This window comes from Trichomonas vaginalis, chromosome II, assembly GCF_026262505.1.
Source record: "Trichomonas vaginalis G3 chromosome II, whole genome shotgun sequence".
Taxonomy (NCBI): domain Eukaryota; phylum Parabasalia; order Trichomonadida; family Trichomonadidae; genus Trichomonas; species Trichomonas vaginalis.
Window position 1 is genome coordinate 22,394,492 of NC_067204.1, and position 17,282 is coordinate 22,411,773.

The 17,282-nt window shown below is 32.9% G+C and overlaps 5 protein-coding genes across 5 annotated transcripts, besides 5 other annotated features; all 5 read right to left on the reverse strand.

The window, feature by feature from the left end:
- Nucleotides 1-6,735: part of a mobile genetic element that runs on past the window's edge.
- On the reverse strand, nucleotides 2,809-3,679 carry TVAGG3_0590520 (uncharacterized protein; the record flags this gene model as incomplete). The annotated part of the gene is made up of 1 exon (XM_051239475.1): nucleotides 2,809-3,679. A coding segment is annotated over one exon (871 nt), but the record flags the coding sequence as incomplete, so codon positions are not given.
- TVAGG3_0590530 (phage tail repeat-like family) lies at nucleotides 4,158-4,742 on the reverse strand (the record flags this gene model as incomplete). The annotated part of the gene is made up of 1 exon (XM_051239476.1): nucleotides 4,158-4,742. The coding sequence occupies one exon, from the start codon at nucleotides 4,740-4,742 to the stop codon at nucleotides 4,158-4,160; it is 585 nt and encodes a 194-aa protein (XP_051097300.1).
- Nucleotides 4,937-5,338, reverse strand: TVAGG3_0590540 (uncharacterized protein; the record flags this gene model as incomplete). The annotated part of the gene is made up of 1 exon (XM_051239477.1): nucleotides 4,937-5,338. The coding sequence occupies one exon, from the start codon at nucleotides 5,336-5,338 to the stop codon at nucleotides 4,937-4,939; it is 402 nt and encodes a 133-aa protein (XP_051097301.1).
- On the reverse strand, nucleotides 6,356-6,693 carry TVAGG3_0590550 (phage tail repeat-like family; the record flags this gene model as incomplete). The annotated part of the gene is made up of 1 exon (XM_051239478.1): nucleotides 6,356-6,693. A coding segment is annotated over one exon (338 nt), but the record flags the coding sequence as incomplete, so codon positions are not given.
- Nucleotides 6,736-11,108: 4,373 nt separating the features above from the next.
- Nucleotides 11,109-12,031: a mobile genetic element.
- Nucleotides 12,032-12,260: 229 nt separating this feature from the next.
- Nucleotides 12,261-13,232, reverse strand: TVAGG3_0590570 (protein kinase protein; the record flags this gene model as incomplete). The annotated part of the gene is made up of 1 exon (XM_001296286.1): nucleotides 12,261-13,232. The coding sequence occupies one exon, from the start codon at nucleotides 13,230-13,232 to the stop codon at nucleotides 12,261-12,263; it is 972 nt and encodes a 323-aa protein (XP_001296287.1).
- A 794-nt stretch (nucleotides 13,233-14,026) lies between these two features.
- Nucleotides 14,027-14,949: a mobile genetic element.
- A 490-nt stretch (nucleotides 14,950-15,439) lies between these two features.
- Nucleotides 15,440-15,476: a mobile genetic element.
- Nucleotides 15,477-16,657: 1,181 nt separating this feature from the next.
- Nucleotides 16,658-16,695: a mobile genetic element.
- Nucleotides 16,696-17,282: the final 587 nt, after the last annotated feature.

Consider the following 17,282-nt stretch of genomic DNA (forward strand, 5'->3'; position numbering starts at 1 on the left):
CAGTTCTAACAAACGTCCTTGGATAAAAATACCAAACAAGGAGAACCCCCTACCCCATATGAAATTGGCAATTCAGTCTCTCCTTCACTTCTCGGTCAGCCGTTCTACATAACCTGTGAAGGCGACATCCAACCAGTTCAGTCAACCTTAACGTTTTGAGTAAAAAACATTTTTTTCATTTTTGAAATGAAGCAAGTTAAATTCGTCCCACACCAATCTCAATGGACCGATGAAAGTCAAGCTATGGTTGAACAGTGTTGAGAAACGACTATAGAAGACGAACTTAAGGAGCTCAAACCACAATGCAACCAACAAATTGCAGAGTCAAGGAACAGATAAGCTCCAACCTCTAAAGCTACAAAGCTACTCTTGACCTCATGGATACTTACCGTTTAGAAGTAAAGAGTGGAATAAGACAATTAAAATTAAAACTTCTAAACTACGAAGCTATACTTCAAAAGTTAGCAGAAATAGGAAAGACTCTTACCAGAGCTACTTACATGTAAGGGACTTAACCTTCATGCAGTCCGACCAAAGATGAATATTTCTGACATTGTCCCAATTTTGTCCGAAAGTCAGCTCAGATGTTTTGAACTGCTCGCCAACATATCCAAATATGAACGTTTGCCTGAACTCTCTGCAATCTCAAAAAACGTTTTTTGGTTCTCATGTTCGAAACTTTTATCGGAAGAGACAACAAACGTTCAGAAGAAGAACAAGATATTATTTTAAACTTGTTGTATGACTTAACCGTCATAACAAGCTTTTTGAAGTAAAACCGTCATTCTCAAACCACTTCATTTTTTCGATGTCCGAACAAAGCACGAAGCCGAAACACAATGGCAGATGTCCTTTCAATGTTTGCCAGACAAGCGCCCAGTTCAAATTCAAATTTGAATTTGAAAGCTCATCTGACAAACACCGTTAAGACTCTCCAAAGTAGTCTTATAGAAGAGATGAAGGGACTTAAAGGTGAGTTCCTCATGAACCAAGCTTCCAATGAGAAAGTCCTGAACGATTTTGACGGAAACCTTGCGCATTTACGCGAGAGAGAACCGAGACCTTGCCAGACTCATCTACCGTTTCTTCGAAGAGATAGACGCCATCTGGAAGGTACTCGAAAGGACAGAACCTCCAACACCGTAATTCGTGAACACAGAATTGAAGAAGGAATTGTCGAGAGAAAGAGAAACACGAAGAAGAGGAAGAGGAAGAAGAGGAAGAGGAAGGAAGAGGAAGAAGAGAACACGAAGAAGAGAAGTTTGGGCAACCTTCCCGATGACAGTTATGAAATTCCCAACCCTACCCATACAAAATCCGCAACAAGGGAGACAGGCAAGGTTCTTACCCCAGTCCTCAACAACTTGGGACACTGAACCTTAACCTCGGAATCGCGGTTCAATTTCCATGGGCAAGCTTGTCGCAATTCAATGGGTTCCAAATCCAGGCAAGAAGACGAAGGGTCAGACACATTGACGGTGAACAAGCTCAACAACCGTAAGGAGAACCTCGAGTGGTTCTAAGAGTAAAAAAATTTTATTTTAGGGGGAAACCCCAAGTAAATTTAGGTGTTTATTTGGATAAGTATGTGAAATTAAGGTCAATTTGCAAAATTGTATTCCCGACCTTTGAATTGGACTCTTTCGTTCTCCCATTGCGTAGGAGGTCGTCCCAGAGGAGTGGTAGATTTTGCCAATCCAAGGACGATTTGCTCCCCAGGCATGAGGATGTACTGCTCGTAGAGTCTCATGACCTCTCCTTGCACCAGACACCCTCTCCCTTGGAAGTTAAGGCTTCTTTCGAAGTGCTCGATGCGATTTGGCTGCGTGACCATCCGAAATGACACTTTTTGTACGTTTGGTCAATGTTCGTGTTCGTGCCATAGTCGACGAAAATACAAACAAACAGGTTATATATGAGTTTGAGACCAAGAATGGTGTAACTCGACCTGTCCGATTCAAATTCGAATAAAAATTTTTTATTTCATGCAATGTTTTATTTCTGTGCCGTCTTCAAGTATGCCCAATATTTTCCTTTTCGATATTACATGAACTTCGGAAAATACCTTAATCTAGCTTAAAACAGCCCATCTTTTGCACCGGACCATTCCATTTCAATGAGTTTGTTGTATCCTTCTTCGTTCGTCATGAGTGCATCGATGTTCTCATAGTAAACCACAACTTTGGATTATGACTTCGGAGAAGAATTTGTTGTAGTTGTCAATGACTGCTTTTGCGAACTGAGGGTAAGACCAATGTTCGACAATAGGTTTTAATGTGGTTACTAAGCCACTTTGACCTGAGTGAATTCGTACTGTCAAAAACAAAGGGGAGAACCTTTCAACACAAAGTTGTCGACCTTCTCATAATGTTTACTTCTTCATCTCTTGAGGTTTTTTAATGAATATCCCCATGTCGAATTCATAAGCAATTTGAGTGTCATTGCAAGTTTGGGGTTTGAAGCTTTCCTAATATGCATACAGTTGTTGTGATGACTTTTCCAACTTGTATAGTTCCTTCCTGGGAAACTCACTCACCATCTTCGTTTGGAATTCCAGTCGGGATATATTGGACGAACCTCATGTACGCAGCGTTAAGGTCGACATAGTATATTTTTCTTGAGTCGAACTTGTCGCAACCAATGGTCCAGTTCGTGGAAATTCAAGTGAGTCTCTTATCTTCTGAGAAACTTCTCCTGTTATCTCATAAACATCGTCGAAGCAACCTGTTTCATATAAAACCTTCTGACCTAACTCAGATGCTCTCCAATACAATTTGACGTCAATTGGATGTCTCAATGGAAGTTTGTTTATAGCATCTTGAAGTTCTTGCAACCTCATTGGAAGTTCTTCTGGTTCAGGTTGGTATCCGAACAATCCAACTCCTTTTGGAATTGTGTACTTCTTTTGTACTAGAACTTTGTCTGGAACAACTTTTGGTCTTGCTAACAATGAAAAGTTTGTTTCGTCTTTTGGTACAAAAGTTTCTGTCAGCTTGTCATCTGGAATTGGTTCCAACAAACCTTTCTCGAAAAGAATGTTAACAGCTCTGACAATGTTGCACTTGCCTTTTCCGAACAATGGGTTTGTAAGACTTTCGTTCAACATGAAGTGGTTGTGGACAATTACAATCTTCAACCATGGTAAGTCTTTGTCAACAACATAGTCGTCATGTGAAGAACCTTTAGCTGTAGGTATGTTGACTCGGATATTGACATTTGCCAACGGTGCAATTTTTGCCAATTGACCTCTGAGAATGTACCTTGTCTTCACACATGACTCAAGATACTTCATCTTCTCTTCTGTAACAAGACCAGAGTTCCTGAGACATGTAAGAATACAAGGTTCATTGACAATTGTTTCAATTGAATTGTAAATTCCATACCTTGTCAAGTCAATGTCAGACTTATTTATGAACGGGAAGTATCCAGCATGTTGTCTGACTGCTTGAGGGTTAGGTTGGTACCATTCGAACTTGACACTTGCAATTCCTTCAATTGCATTCAAAATGTCTGAGTCGGAGTCAACCATTTGTTCTCTCTTTGTAGTCTTGAAAGCGTCAAGAAGTTTGCAGCTGTTGTGACATTGCCATGTGCATAGTAAATGTGACCATCCAAATCTGTTATGGTATCTGAGATTGTATCCTTTCTTATTTCCGTCTTGTATGCAGCAAGTACCCATGAAGCCTTCTTTGTTCTTTCCTTCGTCAAAGTTTACTGTAAAGGTTCGACCAGATGTAATTTGACTTCTAACTTCACGATACTTTCATATGCATATCTTGTTCTTTCCATGGGAGCATGTCTTCACCTTTTCCTTTTTTCCTTCTCAAAGGATGCAATTGTTCGTCATGTTTCCAGTAGAATCTGGCAAAGCCGTCGTGTCCTTCAACTTGAGGCTCACTAACATCGAAAGGCATGTCCATAAGACGTTCTTCTTCTAACCTCTCTAGTCTGTTTGGATAATTTGCGCGTGCTGTTTCAAGTCCATTTCGTAGCGAAGACCAGACATTTGTCATAGACTTTTATGGGTCTTCCCTTCCTATATTTAAACTTCTTCGAAACTCTCCAACCATATCTTTCTAACTCTGCTTTTATTCTAGCAGATTTTCTATCCATTCTATATGGGGGCATTTTTATAAAAATAAAAAAATGTTTTTTCTTTACTTTACATAACCGCCTGCTGCCATAAGTCTTTGACGCCAACCCATACCAGCTAATGAAGGTTGACTTGGTTTAGTTTGGAAACTAAACTTTGGTTTTGGTTTATCTTCAGTTTTTGGTTTTTCTTCTTCTATCGGTTTTTCGTCACTTTTCGGTTCCTCTGACTTTACCTCACTTGCAGGAACAGTTGTGTCGTCAACATCTTCATAAATATCATATGCCATTTGTTTTTGTTTTCCTTTCAACTTTTTGTGTTTGTTGTAAAGTTTAGAATATTTCGACTCTAAGTCAATGAGATGTTCTATAATGAACTGTTGGTCAGTGAAGTAAACTTTTCCATCTGTTGTCTCGAAAGCTCCTTCAGACTTCAATATTTTATTTGTGAGAGTCTGTTTCTTTTTTGAGATACTAGCCGTTCCATTTCTATGAAAAGTGACTTTATAGTTAGGGTTTGTATTTCCAGACCTGGCACTTTCTATTATTGAATTTTTCTCTTCATCTGTAAGTTCTTTGACAGGTTTTGACAATGGTTCTGAACTTTTTGTTTGTGGTGTCAAATCTACCGTTTCAACTTCTTCGGTCATTTCATCTCAGTAAAAAATTTTAGTTTGGTTTGTTTTCAACTGGTTGTTTAGGTTTTTTAAGTCGGTCTAAAACTTCCTGAGGTATAGGAAGAACTTGACAAACACGTGGTTGTGTAACTGCTGGAAGTCGACAAATCCATCTTGAACCCATTTGTCTCAATGCTGTATTGTTCATTTCATCTCAGTAAAAAAATTTACATTCCCCACGTTTGAGGCGGTTGAGGTTGGTTGTTGTTTACCCACTGTTGTGCATGGTTATATCCTCTGTTAAAGAATCTTTCACCTTGGTCCATATAGTGTCCTGCTTGGTTATAGTAGTCATTTGCTTTGTTATAATAGTTTCCTGCTTGTCTTCCTACATTGTCCATCCATCCTTGAACTTTTCCTCTTGTTTCAGGATTTGGAATAAGATTTGCTGCATCTCGTGCTACCTCCCAACCTTTCTGTACAGTTTGTATAATAGGTTGTGCTTTCTCTTTCAGTATACCTAATGTACTCAAAATCTTCCTTCCAATTCCAAATGCACCTCTGGCTATTGTTCCCACTGCGGGCAAAAATCTGGATGCAACTCCTGCTAATGCGCCAAATAAACCCATTTCTTATGGGTTAAAAAATGACGAATCCAAACAAGGACCCCTATGTTTCTAAGCGACAAAGAAAGCACTCATGATAAAAATCTTTAGTTCAACACCAAATGCTTGGTTTATGGATATCTTGGAAAACATTCCGAGGTATAGAGAAGATGGACCACCATACTGGCTAATATTTGTCGGTCAAAACACAAGATACTGTGAAGCCATACCATTACAGTCCAAAAATATTTTAGATGTGCACTTTGACAATATTCGTTGACAAATACCATCCAACAAAACTGACATCTGACTGTGAAAGTTCTTTCAAATCAGACGATATTAAAAACTATCTGCGTTCAAAAAATGTAAACCAATATTTCATTGTCGACCAAAACCATTCTGCTCTTGGTGTCATTGACAGTTGTATAAAAATCTTAAGAGACTTAAACCAACCACAAGGTGGTGAGGTAGATGAAATGTCATATGACGAAATATAGACACTTCTCCATGGCAAAGATGAGACAAGTTTTAAATATTTACAATAGCCGTAAACAAAAAGGTTTGGGAAACCACTCCCCCGAAGAAATGAAAAACAACCCTGACTTAGAGAAAGACTATATATTTAATAGTTTAGTCAAAAGAGACAAACAAGAAAGAATGCCAGGCTTCAAACTTAAGAAAGGTGACAAAGTAAAAATAGAAATACCTAAACGCGACCCATATGAAAATACTATTGACTATGACAACAATGGGAACTCGACAGGTACTCACATTCGTGTTCGTAAAAATAGAAGAAAGTATACAAGAGAATATTATGAAGTTTTAGGCAAACATGGCAAAATGTACAGACTGCAAGCAGAAGATAAAACTACTATTGTCAGACCTCGTTTCAAACTTGTCAAAGTTCAAGGTGGTATACTTTCAAAGACAGTTCCTAACAAATATAAGACAACTCCTGACGAATATGCTAAAGAAGTTGAAAATGACGACTAAGCAATTCTATACCATGCACAAACTGTCATGTAAGGTGGCATGTATTTTTTACCTAGTCCTGTAGATGTTGTTGTAAAAGTATGTTGGTGGTTTCCTCCTGGTTCAGTTTGTCGAAAAGTCTTTTTTGCTGAATGGTTATAATCTGGAGATAAAACGTCATAGCCAGCTTCATACTCTGAGTTGTATAATGGGTGGTCTCTTAATGAGTGGCTATGGTCGCCAGAAAAGTTTGTTGTACCAGAATGACTATGTGGTGGCAAGTTGTCGACAGATATCGTTTTACTTCCACCTGTTTTCTTTGGAGTGTGTGCACAATACAAAAAACTTTCGAGTATTTGAGTCCAAGTTCCAAAACCAAGTACTACTTCTGGTCTGGTAGAGTTCATTGACGTATAAATAGAACCAACTGGGTAAATGGTTTGAAGTATTTCTGTCTTTAATGTTTGAAGCTCTGTTTTGTCTGCTTTTTGTCATATAAATCTTGAGCAGTGAATTTAACTTTGTTTTCATCCTCCATGACATAACATTTCTACATCTAATGTATCTCATCGTTGTTATGTCTTCTTCCGATGTTAAACCTTGTGGAAAGTTAGGAGGTTTCCAATCTAATACATCCCCACCAGTTTCTTCAACCGTTCCTTCAATATTTTCTATAGCAACAGTTGAAAACTATGTGTATGTCGTCAGCTTTTCTGTTAACTTTTCTTGTAAGTTTGTAATATTTGCAATGGTATGTGTATGTCCAACGTCACTTTTCCTGTTTAAGGTTTCTTGTAAGTTTGTAATATTTGCAATGGTATGTGTATGGTTCTTGTCGGCTTTAAGGTCTAAACATCCTGAAACCCACCCTGTATCGGCTTTACCTTTTAAAATCTTTGATGTCCGTTCATGGTACCATTCAACCCTTTCTTAATTTTTTCATCTTTTTCATTCCACATATTCCTTATCTGCCTTCTTCACTAACGCACTAGCCACACGTGCTAACTCATCGTCAACATACTCTTTGTCAGCTTTGTTGTCAATATCTGCTTTCAAAAGAAGTTCAGATATAGTTTCTCGTTTAAAGTTCCTTTTGTTGGATTTACACAGACAGTATGGTTCTTACTGTCTTGAAACAGAAACTCATCTGTCATTGGGTTTATCGTCAGTTTTAAGTTTTCCTTCTTTCAATGACTCAGATATCTTAGAATAGTTTGAAAAGTTTGTTGTGTTCTTATTTAGAGCTTGCATAATGAGTTGTCGTTGTGTTGTATTTCTCTCATAGACGCTGTTTCTTTCGACATTTTTATTCTAGATAAAATATGCTTTCAATAGAAAAAGAAAATTCAAGAGTTGCTACAACTAAACCATTAGATGAACTTTTTACGAATGTCGGTCAAAAGTTTGAGACAGAGACCGTAAAGCATGAAGGCTATCGTTTTGACTACCATTAAGATGGCTAAGAGACCCATCTGTCACAAAAGCTATTGGCTTTCGTAGAATGAAGTTTGTGTCTGTAGAAGATAAAAGTTTTCCATTTATTGTAAGGTTTCATATAGATTATATATCTGAAGGGAAACGAAAAATGTGGGAAGAAATTGAGCTAATACAAGTTGACCTTTCATCTTCTCTACAGACTGCGTTAAAAAATATAGAAGATAAAATAAATTCATGTTATGCAAAATATGCTGATGAATATGCAAATACCGAGAGCACACTTTATGTGAGAATTGTATATGACAAACAAAATTCACAAGTGTCATTTCAAATCTACGAAGACAATCCAAAGAAAGACGAACAAATATATACAGAATTCACTGCAATGTCATGGTATTATTTGCAAAGAATGTTAAATCAGAAAGTCGAACTTCCTTTAGCAAATATTTACAGTCGATATGCAAGAGATGAACCATATTTATTTAAAGATGTTTTCGACCCAGCTGCTATTATAGTTCATGCTTCATTTCTGGCGCCCAAAACTCTTTTTTATGCTTGGCAAATGACTTTTACGAAAAACCTACAAAGCTATATGAACCACCAAGTGGAAGTATTTCAGACTTTCAAGTATGGTTTACAAACAGATGGAAGAAAGAGAATAATTCCATTATACCATGCGTTTTACTTAGAACTTAGTTTCATATACAACTACTATCGAACGGTAAAAATATAATTTTTTAATACGGTTGAGGTGTTGGATTTGGTTGCCAACTAGACTGTGGTGCAGGTTCAGGCTGTTGTATAACAGGAGCTTGTTCTTCTGTTCAGGGTCTTTAGGTATAATACCAACGAACTGACCTACTCTTTTACCAATATTTTTGACTCCGTTCCAAATTCCTCTTCCTACGGTTTTTATTCCATTCCATATACCTCTTCCAACATTTCGAAAGAAGTTTCCTATTTACTGAAGAAACCCATTTTACTATATGTAAAAATCTAATGTCCGCCTAGTCTCTTACGTTTCCTGTTGAGTTCCATAGCATTCTTTAACTGGAGCTCATACATTCTATTTCTCTCCTCTGGTAGAAAACATACTCTGGGTCAACTCCTGTGTTCGCGTCATCTGCATAAAGTTGTTTATATCCCACTTCAGGGTTTGTATAAAACTCTTTCCATCTCATATTTGCATACCATGGTGGCAAACCTAACGCAGCGTCATTTGACATGGCAGTTTGCATTGTACATCTGTTGGCACTGACCATAGTTTGCCATTGCAGTTTGTATTCTAACTTCATTTGGAATATTCTCTGGGTTTGGTTGTCCAGGTTGCTGTGCATTCGCTAAGTTCTGTGCGTCCATTTAATATTAGATAAAAATATCTCTTACGAGTACATATACTGGACATTTGCAGGCATTGGTTCATCTTCATATTCTCTATATCTTCTGCCACGTCAAATAAATAAATGACACAATGGAAAAAACCTAAAACAAGTAGTCCTATTTCAAACCACATTTACTTACCAATAAAATTTCTTTATTGTGACACTTTCTCCAGTTTATAGGACCTCTCTCATATTCTATCTTGTCATATCTAAACTCATAGTCATGTATGTCCTCTAACCATCTCATGACACTTTCCAAACCACTTTTATCGGATGTAAAGTAAAAGCATGGATGGTTATGTAAAACGTCTAAAGTTTCTAAAGAGTCTCTCAAAGTCCAGTCTACTTGGTATTGAAAATCCCATGTGTTATAGAACGGCGGGTCCACTATAAAGAAAACATTTTCCTTGTCTTTATATTTTTCATACAACTCTGTCCAATGACATCTCACAAACTCTATACCCTCAATATATTTTTCTATGTCCTCTTTGAAAACATTTGTATAGTTAAGATATAAAACTTTTGACATAAGTGTTTCAATGTCATGAACTCTTATAGAACCACTATATAATAGTCTAGCAGATATCGTATCCCAGTCTATATATTCTGCTTTTTTCAAAACCTCTCTCACAATATTTTTGTTATCTAATGGTATACGTTCCATCTTACCTATAGGTATCTTTTCTTTTAACTCTTTCAATATATTGTTTGTGTCTGGAATATGTTTGAGACGGTCCATATAGTTGTCGAAGTCATTGCATATAATCTTTGAGTCTGGGAATATTATATGACACAAATGGGATATATAGAAACTTCCACCGAACAAATCTACAAATGTTAGACCATTCGGTAGTTTCTTAAGTTCTCTCAATATAATATCTTTACATCTACTCTTATTTCCAAAGAACGGTAACGGTGGTTTTGTAAAATTCATTTATATATAATAATAAAAATGTTTTTTCCTGAAAAGTGACAGAAAAGTGACAAAACATGAAAACATATATAATTTGTGAAAAGCGACACATTATATAATGTTTTCGACCCAGAAGAAGGCTTCTTCCCAGAAGCAATGGAGGAAGAAGAAGAGTCCTCCGAATAAAAACTTCATTTATACTAAACATCAACATCAGGGCTAGAAGGCACGAAGTGCCTGGAAGCCCCACTTCCCTTTTTTTTTTTTTTTTTTTTTTTTTTTTTTTTTAGATATTGATTTAAAAAAAATAATATAATAGCATAATAAAATTTCTTTATTTCCCCGTACAAAGATATAGCCGTAACAAGACATTAACGTTTGGAAAGTAAATTTGAAAAAAAGTATTATATTATAAAAGAAGTTACAAATTTTTAGAATATTTTTGTAAAATAAGAGCAAAAAGTAGAATGCAAACTCTTCGGGTACTAAAACCTGCCATTAAATTGAGATAAATAATAGATTTTGTAAAATTTTGTTGTAATTCTTGTATCAGTCTTGCCTTAAGTATGAGTTTGAGTCTACCCTTGTTTCCATATTGCCTATTCCTGTTTTAACGCGGCTATTCCTATTCCAGTTTTTGGTGCTTTTCTATGATAACCAAATTGATTTGGTTATCATAGAAAAGAGACCATTATAATGCTTAAAATTAATTATGTTTAGGGCCGGTTTATTGGGATAAGGAAGTTTATAATACGTGAACACTTGTTTCCTCATCGAAAAGTCATAACGCATAAAGTCGATGTTTCCTTAGTACAAAAAGTGACATATGACGCTTAACTCTTTATTCCAGATAATGACCATATTTATGGGATTAAAAAGTTTAGGAAGCTTCTCCCCAATTTATTTTAAATTTGAGAATGAACCAATTTGTGAAGGTGTAGTTGATTCTAACGGAAATTAATTGCTTATTTTGATCGGGAACGTAAACTTCTCAAAATTGATGTTAATACAATGGATCCATATATCCAACTAATAACAATTGTAATTTTGGAACCAAAATCGAAGTACCTAACGATACGGTTTTTCGATCAAAGGTGACCAAACTATTTTTTGAAAGTCCGCCATAACTTTAATGGTACTATTTCAGCGTGTACAATGAATACAAAAATTCTAAGAGTGCCACATAAAATAGTACTTTAGACTTGAGTTAATGCTACCAAGCAAATGTTAAAAAGATGACTTTAGTGTTTTGATAATCAAAGATTAAAATCATTATTGTCTAAATCAATAATCATAACGACAGAAGTTAATGTTTTTTCATAAGTGCTTTAAATCCACTTTTAAAAGTATACCTCAAAAATCAAAATATCAAAAAAAAATTGGCCGATAGGTTTGGCTTTAATTTTTGTCTGCTTTTATGATTTGATATGGATGTTATAATTTTAAAAGTTGAGCCAAATTCACCAATAGATTTTTGAGATTTGCAAATACTCAATAATTTTCAGCGTGTTATCTTTTATTAAAAGAACTATTTGGTTTCAGTATCATATAAATTGATATTTACTTTCTATTTGAACCTTCATTTAGCTAATGATTTAATAATACAGATTTCATCTAGTCCTTATAAGAGAATTTTGAATTTGTTATAATAAAAAAACAAACAGATATAGCTTACACTTCTATAATAAAGATACCTTTTATAGAAATCAGTATGAAATGTGTTTTGGCTTATTGGAAGCATATCAGACATAATCGCCATAATCAAAAAATCTATATACCCAATAAGTAATAAATTTGTCGATATAGATTTTCCATAAAATTAGTTTTTAGTCTGATCTTAAAATAAATTTAATTTTTTATAAAAAAAATCACATTTAAAAGCACCTTTTTAGTAGCTCGAAATCCTGTTGGTGGATTTCGGGCGTACTTCAAAATTAGCTTTTCTTCTACATATGCAAGCTATATTTTAAATATGGGGCAAATCGGATCGGCGAAAGGAGTTTAGTTACCTTTATTTAAATTTCAAATTCTTCTGGTTTTATGTCTCCTCTTCGGATCTTTCAATCCGTTGGCCTTGGGTTGTCATAAAAATATTTATTTATGCTGGAAAGCCAAAACAGAAATCAAAAATTATTTTTCATCTCAAGAATAGTATCCAAAAGATAAAAAAAAAACTGATCATGTTGTTAAAATTTATTACTAACAAAAACTATATACTAATCTAATATGAAATGTAAATAAATTAAATTAATAAACATTTCTTCGTATTCAAATACTTAAATTGCGGACATTTTGATATAATAAATCCTGTTGGATCGTAATTGTTCGCTGATGGATCGAAACGAAAAACGACATCTTCTGGAGTAAATTTCATCCATTGGTATGGGAATTGTGTCTCCGGAATGTTATCTAGAATCAATTTGTGTATCTTTGCATAATCTGGTGTATCTGAATAATCTAAACTTTGAATGTAAGTTGCAATATCTTTGAAAGGTTGCCCAAGAGGATTAACAACCATTGCTAATTCGTATTTTTGCTTAAAGCGCTCAATATCATCAACATGATCATCAGTTTGCCATGGTAATTTGAATTCTGTAAGTGCCATCACTGAAAAAAGCCAAGAAATAAGATCGTCACGGCGAGAAAGCTCTTTATGCTTATGGGAATTGAGAGATGCATAATATGGAGACCAGGCAATGTGAACTGAATCTCTTGCAGGAAGATGATTTCCATCTCGATCAATATACTGTTTGGAGATTCCAAAATCAAGAAGAGCTAATGGGAAAGTTCCATTTAATCGTAATACGAAGTTGTGTGGTTTGATATCGCGATGAATATACCCATTTTTATGCAAATGTTCAATGCATGAAAGCATTTCATCAGCAAGACGATAAATGTATAGTCTGTTTATATAGCCCGATGGCATCCATTCAGCTATTGTGTGTAAAGATGGTCCGAATAATTCCATTACAAAATAATTTAAATCTCCTTCTTTGCCAGATGACAAAATGCGAGGAAATCTGTCTGAATTGTGTAATCTTTTAATTACTGTTACTTCAAACTCGAGAGATTTTATTTTTGAATCTAATTTCTCAATTTTCATAGCGTAATATTGATCATCTTCAGTGGATTTAACTAAATATACTTGGCCAAATCCTCCATGACCAATTGGTTCTAAAATTTTATAGAAACCGACCATTTCGGGTACATCCATTCAAAAAAGTGATGAAATGATGTAAAAAATAGAGAAATTGATAAAGGAAATGATTTAATGCTCAGTATATAAAATGCATTGAAAGTTGATCTGCTAAATCAAAATCTGAATTGATGAATATATATTTTGTATTTAATATATATTGTTTAAACACTATCAATGTTCATTACTAATTTTATGATTTCATCCATTATTCGAGATTTCATATCTTGATAACCGAAAACAGGTCGAAAACTAAACAATTTATTTGTAAAATAATGTTGTTTATTTACAGGCTCTTTACACCGCTTGGGAATTTACTGATTTGAAGATGGTCAAAAAGGTTTATTAGGAAAATGAAGAGTATTCAATCGGGAATAGATAGTATTAAAAGTTGAAGTTGTGTGTGTGATATAAACGTATAATCAAATAGTAGGAAATAAGAATTTATGATTTCAATTTATATCCAAATGAAAATCAATAAAAGAGAAGAAATTGTTATCAAGCTTGTTATATACTTGATAAACGTTATATATTATCTTTAATGTTGAGAGGATTTTTAGAAATTCAAGGAAATATCACCAAAAAAAAGCATGATTTAGATGTTAACAGAAAGGTGATTCGTACATACATTTATTGGAAGACTCAGACATCAAGCAGAAATCTAATATGATTTGCAGCTGAGAAATCGACATTGATCCTTTCCGAAATATAACTGAAATCGATGATAAATATTTAATAATTTGAGGTGATCATTATTAAATTTGTCCTTAATACTATTGAACATCTTTAATATCAATTTTGTCAGATCGAAAAAAGGTAACTAAACTCCTTTCGCCGATCCGATTTGCCCCATATTTAAAATATAGCTTGCATATGTAGAAGAAAAGCTAATTTTGAAGTACGCCCGAAATCCACCAACAGGATTTCGAGCTACTAAAAAGGTGCTTTTAAATGTGATTTTTTTTATAAAAAATTAAATTTATTTTAAGATCAGACTAAAAACTAATTTTATGGAAAATCTATATCGACAAATTTATTACTTATTGGGTATATAGATTTTTTGATTATGGCGATTATGTCTGATATGCTTCCAATAAGCCAAAACACATTTCATACTGATTTCTATAAAAGGTATCTTTATTATAGAAGTGTAAGCTATATCTGTTTGTTTTTTTATTATAACAAATTCAAAATTCTCTTATAAGGACTAGATGAAATCTGTATTATTAAATCATTAGCTAAATGAAGGTTCAAATAGAAAGTAAATATCAATTTATATGATACTGAAACCAAATAGTTCTTTTAATAAAAGATAACACGCTGAAAATTATTGAGTATTTGCAAATCTCAAAAATCTATTGGTGAATTTGGCTCAACTTTTAAAATTATAACATCCATATCAAATCATAAAAGCAGACAAAAATTAAAGCCAAACCTATCGGCCAATTTTTTTTTGATATTTTGATTTTTGAGGTATACTTTTAAAAGTGGATTTAAAGCACTTATGAAAAAACATTAACTTCTGTCGTTATGATTATTGATTTAGACAATAATGATTTTAATCTTTGATTATCAAAACACTAAAGTCATCTTTTTAACATTTGCTTGGTAGCATTAACTCAAGTCTAAAGTACTATTTTATGTGGCACTCTTAGAATTTTTGTATTCATTGTACACGCTGAAATAGTACCATTAAAGTTATGGCGGACTTTCAAAAAATAGTTTGGTCACCTTTATTTAAATCAATCTAATCTCAATAAACGATTTCACACTTCTACACATATTAACCTGCCATATTCTTTTTGCTTATTTAGCTTGTCTTTGAATATTCTAAAATAATATTCTGATTATAACATTTGAATTAAATATATATTAGATAATATCTTATATGGCTTGCTGCATAAGAGAGTGCAACTTTTCATCAATATCCTTTGCTTCTTTAAGAACCTCAAAAGAGATAAGAAATTTAACAGCTTCAAAATGTTCATTTTCTAATTCATAAATGAGCAGAAAATTTTCTTATTCACATGTAACATGAAGAATATTTTGTGGTTGTGGTTTTCCACATGTTTAACATAGAATATTTTTAATTCAATTACTGTTTTTGAGAATCACACTTCTGACATTTTTACGAGATTCACGCCTGTTAAAATCACACCAAAATTTTTAATGTCTGATCAAAACATCCATCTTAATAAATACATTGATTTGACAAGTTTCTATTGTAATAAACAGAAATTCATCAAAATTGACAGCTCTCAATTTTTTGACATTTGTAAATTCTAAATTGAATGAGAAAAATGAAATAATACTAAGCATAATACAATATTCTAGATTTAATTATAATTAGGAAAAAGTTAGTTTTGAGAGTACTTTTCATAGGCATATAGAATGAAATCTTCTGAAAAATAATATCACATAAACTCATATTATTTTCTAATATATAACTATTTTATATAAAAATCAAATTCAATGATCTTAAAAGCGAAGGATAAACCTCAAAATTTACGAATATAATGAGTGGGAATATAATGCTTATCTATCATAAAACCATATGAAATATCAATTTTTGCTTTACGCCTAATTTTTGACGACAATTAGCAAAAAATGTTAAATGTTAACACTCAGTCCATTTGAATATGAAAAATAAAATTGACTTTGATTAAATGTTTTTATTTATCATGCAATTCTTCTTGCGACCAAAGATTTGAATAAAAGTTCAAAAAATAAGATAGCTTAAAAAATAATATACGGTAGTGTTTACTAATAGATGAATAGTATATAAATTCTATTAAAATGGATTTGATCCAAAAAAAATATAAAACCAAAAATAATTGTTATAATTTAAATGAAGAAGTAATTTAAAACAATTTTATTTATGATCAAATTTTGTATATTTTTTTGGATCAAATCCATTTTAATAGAATTTATATACTATTCATCTATTAGTAAACACTACCGTATATTATTTTTTTAAGCTATCTTATTTTTTGAACTTTTATTCAAATCTTTGGTCGCAAGAAGAATTGCATGATAAATAAAAACATTTAATCAAAGTCAATTTTATTTTTCATATTCAAATGGACTGAGTGTTAACATTTAACATTTTTTGCTAATTGTCGTCAAAAATTAGGCGTAAAGCAAAAATTGATATTTCATATGGTTTTATGATAGATAAGCATTATATTCCCACTCATTATATTCGTAAATTTTGAGGTTTATCCTTCGCTTTTAAGATCATTGAATTTGATTTTTATATAAAATAGTTATATATTAGAAAATAATATGAGTTTATGTGATATTATTTTTCAGAAGATTTTGTGTTCTTCTTCAAAATTTTATTTTTTTTATTAAAAAGAATCTTTACAAAATATACATTTACTTTAATTAATATTTAAAAACGTGCTCTATCAAAAGTTCCAAAAATTCAATATTTTAGCTTTTCTGAGGTGTCACTTTTGATGAATTTCTGTTTACAACACTATAAATACTACATAGATTTATTTAATGCATTGTATCAGCTAAAAACTGAAAATGAAGAAGAATTAAACTCGATTTACAATAAACTCAAAACAGAAATGATTGATTCAAAGAAACATCATCCTCAAAATATTTTAGAAGATATTTTGAATATCATTCCTTTTAATATTCGTTACAAAAAATCATACTTGACGCTTGCGAAACTCATTTCTGATGATTATCATATAACAGAGGCTAACAATATTCCATTCACTTCTAACTACCTGTTTTACAAAGAGTATGGTATTAAATTATTCCTTTCTCAAAGTTTTGGATATTTAACTTCAGAAAATCTCAATATTCATTTAGAAGATACAATTTACAGAGCAATTATGTTTAATGACATAGAAAGATTCATTTCATCTACTGAAACAGAAGAATTTAATCCAGATCAGAAATGTGAATGTTCATTATATCCTAAACTTAAATTTTCATATAGTTTTGAACATAATTCATTACTTGAATTATGTTGTTATCATGGAGCTGTTGATTGTTTCAAGTTATTAAGATCGAAATTTAACTCAGAAATAACTTATGAATGTTTATGTT